Raw genomic sequence first — 12,590 nt, 5'->3', positions numbered from 1 at the left:
CCCAAATGAAGCATGCACTCCATTTGTCCATTTTGAAGTACCAGGAGCGTTCACACCGAGATATGTGACATATGATGAGTAAATAAACCAGCAGAAAGCCGCAGTAGGGCTCTGCCCAGTACCCATTAGAAGAACAGCACCCATTGACGTACCTATACCAAGAAAACCATGGACAGTAAGATATCCATTGAGAAAACCTTACCAGCAGATAGGACGAAATATAGATTGTCTAAGTACCATCCCGGAAGAACCCAGAAAGGCCTTAATGGAAGACGGATGGTGATGTCACGAAGGCCGGGACTGACTGGAAGATAGAAGAAATGACGTCCAGAGAATGATGCAAAGAGCCAAAACGCCATAAATAAAGAGATTGTGAACATAGAGTAAAGGGACAATGTCAAAATGAAAGGAGCTTAAGCTGTAAGCAAGAATGAAGATATCCAACTAGTTAACGCCTGTACATATGCTTGAAACGCAAGAAAGCTAAGAAAACAGTACAGCTTGCTATGTTTAGTAGAAGACTAGAGTGGCAAGCGCCATATACATAATCTACCTCAAAACGAAGCACAGTAGTATAAGTGCAAACCCACTTTACACGAAAAGCAGAATCAACTAAGGTTACTATAGGCCAAGCACGACAAGCTTCATATTCTAGCAAAACAAGAGTAAACAGCTGAATCGAAACTCAGCAGATGCAACTCATGCCAAAGGAGCCAAGGTCATACCAATAGAAGAAGCGAACAGTAGCTACATCTAATTGAAACTTAAGAACAGAATATCCTGCCTCTGAAAGGTCAAGATAAGGAAGCGTAGGCAGGTGGTGAGCGAAATAAGAATTAAATGCACAAATAGAGAGAAACTAGGCAAATTCACTGTGTCTGCATCACGTGACCATCCGAGCGAGGAGAAGCACGAGTTCACACCTACGCGTGGCATCTGCCCAGGAGAAGATAGCAGAACTTTCTCAGTCAGACGATGCAGTTTCGAGGCCAACCACAGTAACATAATTGACACATTGTTGTTGAAGTGATGATTGATTGTAACCTTAATTGGAGGAAGGCCGGGTAGCTGAGGGGGCACCCTGCCCCTGGCTTTCCATTCCGCGTGCTGCTAGCGAAGTGGAAATGTATGCATGGGGTTGGTGCCAACCCATTCACAATGGACCAAATAATCTAGGGTCCTATAGTTAGTAGAACCAATGGGACGTCATACTTTTAGTGACGTCTACAGTAGTCATTTTTGAAGGAAGGGCTTAGATGCCCACCTGACAGTGTTTACCCAATCCCCTCACTCAGTTACCACATAAAGATATAGCACCTATATTAAAGTTACCTTTTCCAAACCAATAGAAATACTTATTAACTTTGGAGTGTTACACGTCAGCTATGACGAGTTTGTAGTATAAATGATGTTGTTTTCATGAAGTTCGTTGGAGTTGAAGCGAGACGGACGATCACATCAGTGCTGATTTCCATGACTCCCTGTTTTTTGTACTTGTCATTAAACCAACTCCCTTTGCCAAACCATTGAGTTGTCCTTATTGATTGGTGTTGGAGTAATAAATGTGCACCCCCATCCATCTCAAAGGTGCCGCTATCTCGTCTTAAAGTACTTCGGAGCAACCCGGACTCTATGGGCCCAGCCGGGAGACTCCCAAGTACACTACGATATTTTAGGAAGGGTGTGTGTCACCTGACCCACGGAAGGTGAAGGACATTATGGAGGCCAACCACCCGCGAACATCTCAGAAGTGTGTAGTTTCCTCGCAATAGTCACCTACTGTGGCCGGTTCATCAAGAACATTGCGTCCCGGTCTGAGCCGCTGTGAGCCCTCACCAAGAAGGATGTCACCTGGCATTGGTGGCCGCTGGAGCAGGCAGCGTTTGAGGATATTAAGGGGCCCCTGACTGCAGAGGACACCATGGTGTTTTTCGACCCAGCCCTCCAATCTGAGATCGTGGCGGATGCCAGCCCGTTTGGTCTGGGTGCCGTGCTCACCCAGGTAGATGCATATTCGGAATTTCTTCCAGTCGCATAAGCCAGCAAAGCCCTTGCTGAAAAGGAGCAGAGATATTCTCAAATTGAGCGAGAGGCCCTGGCAGTCCTGTAGGGCTGTCAGCATTTCAGACTGTATGTGTTGGGGAGGCATGTGACGGTGGTCACTGACCACTTCCCTGCTGCCCATTCTGGCAGGGTCCTCTCCCAAGCCACCGGCGAGGATTGAGCGATGGATGCTGCCTTTGCGTGAGTATGGGGTCTCCCTGGTGTACTGGCTTGGAAGCAACAATGCAGCTGATTACCTCTCCAGACACCCGAGAGGTGAGCCAGACGGGCCACTGAATACTTGTGCAGAAGAAGCTGATGAGCATGTTTGGCTCGTGGTGGAAGCGGTCACTCCCAACTTGGTGCCAGTGGATGAATTGGAGCAAGCTGCAGCGGAGGATGAATGTTTTCTTATTCTCAAAGCAGCCATTCAGTAGGGCTCGTGGAAGTCGGTACTGTACACTCTGGCCCTGAGAACTCAGGCGGCAAAAGCCACGTTGGAGCTGACATTCTCCAAGACTGGCTTACTGCTCAGAGGGGACCGGAAAGTGATCCCGCAAGGAAAGGTACAGCTGATCATTGGACTGGCTCACCAGGGGCACCAGGGCACTGCCAAGAATAAGGGTCATCTGAGCCAGAAGGTGTGGTTTCCAGATCTAGAGAGGCGGGTCGAGTATTTGTTGCGGCATGTGTATGGTGACAAGCGGCATCACAAGCGCAGAAGGAGCCTGCCATAGAGACAATGGCACGGGGTACCAGGCCATGGGAAGTGGTCCACGCTGACTTTGGCGCTACGACCCGGGACACACACTTTCTGGTCATTGTTGATGAGTGGTCCAGGTACCCTGAAGTGGAGTTTGTTGAATCAGTGGCATTTGAGAATGTGGTGGTTGATGTCGAGAAGATCTTTTCCACTCATGGACTGCCCAAGGGGCTGTGCTCAGATAACAGAGCCCCGTTTCAAGGTGAACATTTTGCCAACTTAATGGAAAAATATGGGGTACGTCAGCGGAAGGTCACGCCTCTGTGGCCCAGGGCGAATGGCAAGGCAGAGCACTTGATGAGGACTTTAAACAAGGTCTTCCGCATTGCCCAGGGACAGGTTCAGTGCCTGCAGATGACCCTGTAAAAATTTCTGTGCGAATTCCGGGCCACCCCCCACACATCTACTGGGGTGGCACCAGCAAAGGCAATGTTCAAGTGGTGTCCAAGGGGCCTTTTGCCAGAAATGGGCGAGCGTCATAGACAATGAGCAGGTGGAAAGGGAGAGGAAAGAAAGAACTGAGAGAAGAATATTCGGATGGGACTCCGGCCCCGGCATGTTGGCCCTGGCGATGAGGTGTTGGTAAGAAACAGTCACCCCCAAGGAAAGCTGTCACTGACCTGTGATCCGGGGCCTATGGACATGGTGGCAGTGAATGGATCAATGGTGACTGCATCTGATGGGACTGCGTCCGTCACTCGCAATGTCCGTTTCTTCAAGAGGCTGGGCGAATCCAGGCCAGAGATGGAACAGAGCAAGGACATGACAGAGGTACCCGATGTGAGCAGTGGAATGGATCTTCTGCCAAGCTCTCTGGCTTGGGAGAGCTCAGGTAATGGGGTCCCAATCCATGAACCAGGCCCGAGGTACCCCCTGATAACTGGGAGAGGGAAACCTGCCCACCTCACTGACTATGTGCTGGAACCCTGAACTGGTGTGAACATCCGGGGGACTGACCATTGGTGTGGGGGACCAGGGTGGCTGTAATTAAAGGGGTTTGTAATTTCTGTGTGCAGTGTGTTTCTATGTGTGGTAGGTAGCGATCCTTTGTTCATTGTTATGAAAACGGAGGAGTGTGGTGCTGCCACTTTAAGGGCACGCAGCGCAGTGACTTTGCACTTTGTTCATCCATACAGCATATTTTCTGTAAGCCATCTGCACTCCATAGAAGGGAAGCCCAGAATCAACTTGCTGGCTATATCACAGGTAAACGGAGCAGTCTGCTTTTCTTAGTCAGTGTGTGGTACTGTACCCACTCTGGTCCACTTATATATGGACATGTTCTCTTTCCTTTCATTGAGACAGCCGTATATTTCTCCCGCTACCAGGACAAATAACTTTTTGCAGTTCTGCATTACAACTAGTGGTCGTTTTAGACACAGCATTTAATTTAGTTTAGTATGCTTTACCTTTTCTGGCCAACGCCAAAGTGCATGTGCTGCCCTAGGAGAATACCATCAGAATGTTTACTAGTAGTGGTGAAGGTGATTTGCTAACTGGGAAATTGGGTGCGAGCATACTGGCTATCAATTCTCTATCTTTTTCATTCACTGGTTCAGCAGTTGCACGCACAGACTTTGTTTGGAGTTGTCTTTGGTTGGGATTTCCCTTCAGCACTCTTTCGCTACACACCCAGCTTTTAAGGCTTCTTATTAGTGGTTTACTGCATTTCTGTGGTGATTCACGGTTATGTGGAGTGGCTTTCACCAACATTTCAATTTATTTTAGTTTTCTAGCAATGTTAAGTGAGTCCAATTAGTTTACTTTCTTAACTGAGTCAGTCACTATTCATTTCGGTCCTGAAGAAGGCAGAGACAATTTCATCCGCGGAAACGTATAATGTATTAGTAAATAAAGCTAGGATTGTTAGCCTTACGTAGACCCTGTAGTCATTGGCCTCCTTTAGGTTAGGAGCAGTTGCTCTCTGCTAGTTATCAATAGTGACCTTTGTTTAAGCCCACCTTATATGAGATATAGGGGCTTATGTATTGTTTGTCTTACAAGTTTGCTATAAGTGTTATAGACTTTGTGTCTTGTCATGTGTTGCAGTTTCTATCATGTGTTTTTTTTTTAACAGACTATTAAAATATATTTTGTAATATCAAGTTACTGTATTGGTTAATTGATATCCAATAAGTTGGAAGAGACATGTATTACAAATGGTTTTTTGCTATTTTGATTCAGGGATCAAGAGGGTTGGTCAGGAATATCCTTCCTTTGGTGTAACACATGTACAGTATGAATAGCTAATACAAAACTAGGGTCAATAAAATAATTCCTGATTGGAACCATTTTTTGTGTTTACATCGTTTACATTGTGTACCCCACTTCCCCTACAGAGGATTGCCTTTCTGTATGTGGGATGCTATATTTTCACCCACTAGTCACAAGTCACACCTCTGGGCCATGTTCCCCTAACTATCTCCTGCCAGGATCTGGCATGTATTTATTTATTACATTAGTTACACGCCCAGACCCTGAGGTATCACGGCATAGTTACAGACATCTTTAGCATAGAAATTGGGCATGGTTACTTACAAATTAGCAGATGGAAACGTTACAAAGTAAGTTAATAATTATTGAGACACAGAGTATTAGTATACATAGAATGAGACAGTACATCAGACATATATATTTACAGGTTAGGCTCAATCCTCCCCAGGGTGGATGTTATATTATTCCAGGAGTTCCTGAAAGAGCCTAGAGCGACTGGCTGGATTGGCTAGAATTAGTTAAATAGCCAGGTTTTTAGGGCTTTTTTTAAAACCTAGGAAGGATTCTTCCTTTTTGATGTTGAGAGGGAGGGTGTTCCAGTGTTTAGGGGCAAGGACTTGGAAACTGATACCTCCTGCTCTAGTACATTTGTACCGCGGAATCTCCAGGAGTGCATTGTCATTGGATCTGAGCGCCCTACTGGCGTTTTTTTTCTTGATGGTGTTGTTCATGTAAATGGGAGCTTTATTAGCGAGGCATTTGTGTGTGACACATAATGTTTTGAAAATAATTCTGGCCTTAATGGGAAGCCAGTGAGTCTCCCTCCTAATGTTGGATATGTGTTCTGATTTCTTTATTCCTAGTGCTGCCGTAGTTCTTTTCTTTTTGCATTAGGTGCAGTTTGGTGAGGTTAGTGTTGGACGTACCTAGTAGTAAAGCATTACAGTAATCTAATTTTGACAGTATCAGAGCTCTGGCCAAGGAAATACAGTTTGTAGGTGTGAGGAATTGGCGGCTTAGTGTGATTAACTTAGATGTATAGGATGTGGACGACGCGAATGCTGATATATGTTTGACCATAGTGAGGTTAGCATCTAAGTTACTCCTAAAGTTTTAACCTGTTTCAGTACTGGAATCAGCGTGGCGTCAATGTTGATAGCTGAGTAATCTGGGTGCAGGGTGCCCATTTTGGATTGGGATCCAACTATGAGAATCTGTCTTCTCATCGTTGAGGCAGAGGCTATTGAGGGCCATCCGATCTTGGATAATTGCATAGTCTTTGTTAATGGTCAATGTGTCTTGGTCATATTTTCCAGAGATAAGAATGAGGATCTGGGTGTCATCTGCAAAGTTGGTGTAGATGACATCCATATCGCCTAAAGCTGAGAGGAGGAGCTTTGTATAGGCATTATAGGGGGTTGGAGAGAGGCATGATCCTTGTGGTACTCCAATGGGGACTCCATCAGCAACCTTTTTGGCTTTTTCTCATCCTTTAGCACTGCTCTCTGTCAGTGTCTTAGAAGTAGCCTCAGCAGATTTTCAATTTCTTAGCCTTATCTAGGCCTGGTATCAGTCAGTGTTAGTGTAAGAACTAAATTCCTATTTTGGGCATTCTATGGCCACTTTTTGGGATCCCCCAGCTTTTTGGTATTTCCCTCTGTCTTTTTTGGTTCCTTGTCTTTTTGGTAGATGAGCTTCTCTTTTTACCTTATACAAGGTATATGGTATTGGGTCGCTCCTAAGGTGCCCATTACCAGGGATGCCTCTCGCGCTTTCCATTTGTGCTGTGGGAAGCAAGACATAGTATCGCAGTGGTAGCCCAATGTACCTTTTTGATAGCCATTAGTTTACCAAAGTTTTTTTTTTTTTTAATCCTGCCTACTTCCATTTGATGGCTTTCCTTTATCTAGGTGACCACGAGGTAAGCTCATAAGGGCTGTTCTGACTACATGGGTTCTCTGTGAGCTCACAATGGCAGTCACCACATTGGTCTTAACTGGTTTAGGCCAGTATAGATCCCTGCACTATCCCTCTCACTTTCCCAGCTCTAACCAACAGCATGAGAAAAAAAAACAGGCCTGGGATTGTCAGTTTCTTCTGTAATTTGTGGCCGTATACATTTACTCAAGTGCCCTGTAGTAAATTATTCTTAATCGAAATTCTTGCCACATCAAAGTAATTCAAAAACACAATTTCTCTCTGCCAAAAAAGCTGACTGAAAGGTAATGGGTTGATTATAGCCATTCAGATATTCTTTGTGAAAATTCTTGTCACAGCAAGGCAATTAGTACAGCAATTTCGGTCCGCAAAAGCGTATGTCTGAAGAGTAATGGGTTAATTGCAGATATCAAGTTTATGGTGCAATAAAAACGTGTCCCTTCATCCACTTCTCTATAAGCAATTTCAGCATCCTTGCACACAACCCTCTGTATAGAAAAGTTCAACTAATGTTATAATTGATTTGTTTTGTCAAGAAAAGGTGAAGGCCGGCAGTAGGTATTGGTTTTAGTGGGCAAACATTTAGGAAATTGTAATATATACAGTTAGCAGTGTTACAAATATAGGAGTTGAGGCAACATGTCTGCCTATACTATAAAATCCAACTGATGCCTTTGTCAGTGCTTTTCCTGATTTGCTTTTCAATCCCTGTGGTATTACCAGAAGGTCAGCGGTTCTCCCTTACTGGGTCAAAGATTTGGAACACTCTTCCCCATGCGGCTTTTAATGCAATAGTAATGTATTTTTGTAAGCCTCTACATTTATTTTGTATTGCTTTTAATTGCAACTGCTCAGATTTCTTGGCTGTTTTCTGCTTTCTACATGCAACTTGGCTTCAATTTGTATTATACAAAACTTTCAAATTCAGTCCTTTTTGTCATCTAGGTGTACGACGACAACGGTAAATATGTTTATCTCGTTACTGAACTGATGAAAGGAGGAGAGCTGTTGGATCGGATACTCAGACAGAAATACTTTTCAGAGCGGGAAGCAAGTGCTGTGCTATACACAATCACTAAAACCGTAGACTACCTCCACTGTCAAGGAGTAAGTTGGTAATCTAGCTTGAACAATTGTTTTTCCAAACCGCTTGCTCTTTTTCAAAATGACTACTTTTGTCACTCAGTAATTTGCCTTTCCTCTTCAAACACAGGCAGTTCTTGCCAAGGTATATGGGAACATAAATTTGGAATGTACACTTTTGAATCTTTTAAACCTAAATCTTGCCTGGGTGCTTAGTATGTTTCCTACTACTGTGCCTACCTCCACAGTATAATGAGATGGCTGCACAGATATTTAGCCCCAGGCATATATTTTCCTCCATATACCCTACATATTATAGTATGGGAAAGTTACGTTTGAAAAATATACTATGATACTAGTATGTAGTGTTTGGAAAACGGGGGAAACAATTTCCAAGGTTTTCAAAACCTTTGAGAGCACATTCAGCATATGATGTATGCAAGATTCCACTTCTTGAAATGCTTCAATTTCTCTATAAAATAACAAGTTGCATGGCCATAGTTATACATTTCACAGCACTTACTCTTATTTGTAGTTTAACAATCTCTGTGTTGCCCAGGCTGCCTGGTGAAGTAGAAATACAAATGTTTTGTGCTGTGAATTGTAACTTCTCTCCTACTGCCCTCCCAGCCTTTTCACTCCCCTTAAGCCCATGTGTTCGTCTTAGTAGACCAAATTGCCCTATCTCGTATATTTATTAATGTATTATTCACAATGGGAACACCATGGTTGATGATTTTGAATTAAAGCCACATGAAAGCACTTAAAAGGACACCTTCGCACCTCTATAATAATAATACATTTATTGTGAATTAGTTCAAATTTGAACTTTACACAAAAGATACAAGTACAAAGTACAAAAGTACATAAAACTTAATACAAACATTACAATCAATACATTAAATCACAATTATGTTAGGATTATGTAAAATTGAATAAAATTATATATATATATATATACAGACATAATACAGTACAGGGATAATACAGTACAAAAGTGTAATACAGAGATAAAATGTAACATACTCCGTACATGTCCTATTCAACTCCATACACAAAGAGCCTAGCACAGAAGAACGCTTGATGCCAAGTACCAGATATCAAAGGTAATAATCCAGCCTCAGACTACAAGCTTCAAATATCAAACATAGTGGCTAAATCCTAAGTACCTAAGGAGCCCCGCACATTTCCACTAAGGCCGGCTGGGTAATAAACGTTTAAATTTAACCCAAACCCTATATAGTGCCAGTTGAGTCTTAATTGAGACCGAGTTTAGACAGTAATCCCAGAAGGACTCGCCCTTAATAGTCTCATAGTTGTTTACCAGCTTCTCCAATAAGCACATATACAACGGGCCCAAACGAGGGCACATAGTCAGGACATGGCTCGTGGTTTCTAAATATTCTCCCTTTGCACAAATACGACAGCACCTGTCCTTGGGGAGAATGCCCAGCCGTGGCCCAGTGACTGCTAGAACCGGTAACTGGTTCGTCCGGAGCCTTAACATGAATTGACGTACCTCCGGATCTGGGCATAATAGCAGGTATTGTTGGGGCTTTCTATATCGATGGATTACATGAGATACGGCTTTGTGCCCCTTCAAAGTTGACAAATGGGTGTAGTTCTGAGTCCAGTCCCATCTATTCATTTTTTGTATAAAAGATTTTTTTTTATGTATAAATGGCATTAGCTTCTTCTTGTCATGGGGCCAGTCTATGTCAGCAAAGAGAGCTTCATTTAGCTGTTTATAGCCATTTCCTTGAGGAGACCTTTCATCATCATAATTAGTGCCGGCCAGGCTAAGCAGTTTACAAGATGAAGGGGAGATAGCTTTCAAATAAAACACACCTCGGGCTCGCAATGCCATGCCTTTCAACGATGTTAAACCTAATTCAAACCTAATATATTGGACAGAACAAGCCAGGCCCAAGCCCAGAACTGCTCGCCAGTACTCGCCCTGAAGCATGTTAAGCCAGTTGATGTCTTGAATAGCTAATGCCTCTAAGCCACATAAAATAGCGGGGACGAAACACTGTTGGTAGAGTTTAATAATCCCTGCAATACTGAACCCTGCTGTGCCTTTGGCAAATTTACAAGCCTGCAGCGTAAGAGGTTTTGCCCGCCTCTTTTTTTGCGAGATAATTAAATTGTAGTTGGGACGAGTGTCAAATTCTAACCCAAGGTATGAATATGAATGGTCAATACTTATGCTCCCAAAGCTAGTCTCAACTCCTGACCGGCAAGGGCCACTTTTGGCAATTACCAATATCTTTGTTTTCCTTAGGTTAATAGTGAGTCCCAACTCCGCTGAGTAAAGAGACAGCTCCTCAAGCATTCTCTTTATTCCAGACAACGTACAGTCAAACAAAATTAGATTGTCCGCATAAAGCATCCCAACGATGGGGGTGTCCCCCAATTTAGGGGGGCAATTTGCTTTAGCGGCAATCCTGGGTAATATGTCGGCTATGTACAAATTATAACACATGGGCGCGCCTACACAGCCCCGTTTTACTCCCGTGTTAATACTGATGGGATCGGTGACCTCTCCCTCATTACTAAGTCTGACCCTAGCACTGTTCGTACTATGTAGACTCACCAGTACATGGAGTATCCAACCAGGGCACTTCAAATTCCTTAACTTGTCCCACAGGGTCTCCCTCTTGACTTGGTCAAATGCACTACAAAAATTGACAAAAAGAACATACAGGGTAGCGTTTTTATTCCTCAGAGTATTATCAATCAATAGATCCAAAACCCTGATATTATGGGTTGTCCCAGAGCCATGTCTAAACCCCGTCTGTGCATAATTCAAGATGTTATTTCTACTGAGCCAAGATTCAAGTTCCTTAAGGGCACTCTTCGCACCTCTATTTGCCAGAATGGGCAATGCATCCTTCAGAGACTGTAGAGTTCCTGTAGCCATTTAAACTTTCATTGTTACACCACTGGTGAAAAAAACCAGGACAGGATCAGAAGGACCCTAGCTATCTCTGACCTATAGCAAACTGCAATTTTCTGTTGAAAGTTTTAGATAAGGCGGCAATCCTCAAGCTCCAAGCATTTGTGGAGGCTAATAACCTTGTTCACAAACAGCAATTGGGTTTTAGAAGGTCATATAGCACGGAAACTGCATTGTTAGACCTTCAAACTCATATGTTAGACATCATGGACTAAGGCAAGACGGGCATGCTGGTCCTTTTGGACTTATCAGCTGCCTTTGATTTTCTGGACCACCAACAACTCCAATGGGCCTTAGAACATTCTAGGGGTTGTTCTCAGGAACAACTGGCTGGGTGGTTTTCTTCTTAGCTTAGCAGAACAAAGCTCTAAAATACATTGGGCGATCAATCTCCACCCCCCCCTATATCCATCAATTGTTGCCACCGGTGGTCAGTCTTTCCCCCCTGCTGTTCAACCTGTACCTGCGGTCTCTTAGTAGTCTCCTTAACAACTTAGGAGTTTATTTTACTAACTATGCAGACGACACCAAGCTGGTGGTTGGGTTGAGCTGGGTGGCTGCCATAATGCGGGCAACAGTAAGGTGGCTAAAATCTACAAAATCGAGGCCTGGATGAAGGCAAACTGGTTATGTTTAAATGGGAGCAAGACCGAACTGATGATTTTTGGCTCTCATCAAGCAAGGTCTAAGCTAAGCCCTGAATAATTATCATTTAAGATAAGAGATTCCCTTATCCCGGTCTGAGGGAAAGTGAAAACTCTGAGCATATACTTGGAAGCACCTTTGGGGGCTGAGGCACATGTTGCTTATGTAAACAAAAATTGCCAGTACTACTTGAGATTGCTTAAATTCATCAGGCCTTACTTAAGTGAAAAGAACTGTGGAACCGTTTCCAGGGCCACCATACTCTCCAGACTGGATTCCGGAAACACCCTCTGCTAGGATCTAGCAAAGGGTGTATAATGTGTTGCCAAATTATACAAAACAATGTGGTGAGAATCATCAGACAGAAAGCTAGAAGAGACAACAGCACGGCTGACGAAGTCCCTCCATTGGCTAGCCTTGGAGGACAGAATCAGTTTCAAATCTTTGACCATGGTGCATCGTTGCATCTTTGAACTAGCGCCTGCCTAACCCTCTACACCACAGGCCATTCTTTAAGATCAGAGACACAAGGCCTTATTGCATGCAACCAAGCCAAAAGAACAAATGGCCAGGGTTGTTGTTTGCCAGCAAGAGTGGCTCAGACATGGAATGGCTTAACAAGCTCATTAAGATTGGAGGCAAACTATACGCTCTTTAGAAAGAAACTAAAAAATGCATATTTAAGTAAAAAGATCTAGGCCCCCTCACTAAATAACCTGGTTGTCCTGTTCATTATTTGTTCTCGTTGTGTCCTTGTCTTCATGTACGTGCCCTAATGCCTGCGGGCTCCCGGCGCGAAATGAATAAATAAATAAAAAATCTCAATTGTTTTGCGTTGCTCTTTTACTTTTCTCTTCCCTACACCACGAGGGGTTGACTTACAGAAAAACTTCTTTTGTGTTTCTATTCATCCTGGCATCTGGCAATTAAAAGTTGCAGATATGC

At 43.6% G+C, this 12,590-nt stretch overlaps 1 protein-coding gene across 1 annotated transcript in view; it reads left to right on the top strand.

Annotated features, from left to right (window-relative positions):
* Nucleotides 1-12,590, top strand: part of RPS6KA6 (ribosomal protein S6 kinase A6) — a 905,586-nt gene that overhangs the window by 645,905 nt on the left and 247,091 nt on the right. The window contains exon 17 of the mRNA XM_069612921.1: nucleotides 7,904-8,065. Within this exon, the coding sequence (XP_069469022.1) occupies nucleotides 7,904-8,065 (162 nt within the window). The remainder of the gene's footprint in view (nucleotides 1-7,903; nucleotides 8,066-12,590) is intronic.

The sequence above is a fragment of the Ambystoma mexicanum genome, chromosome 5p (genome assembly GCF_040938575.1).
Source record: "Ambystoma mexicanum isolate Mex_15411 chromosome 5p, UKY_AmexF1_1, whole genome shotgun sequence".
Classification (NCBI taxonomy): Eukaryota; Metazoa; Chordata; class Amphibia; order Caudata; family Ambystomatidae; genus Ambystoma; species Ambystoma mexicanum.
Note: the sequence above shows the minus strand (reverse complement) of the source record. Positions and strands in the feature narration are given on the sequence as shown.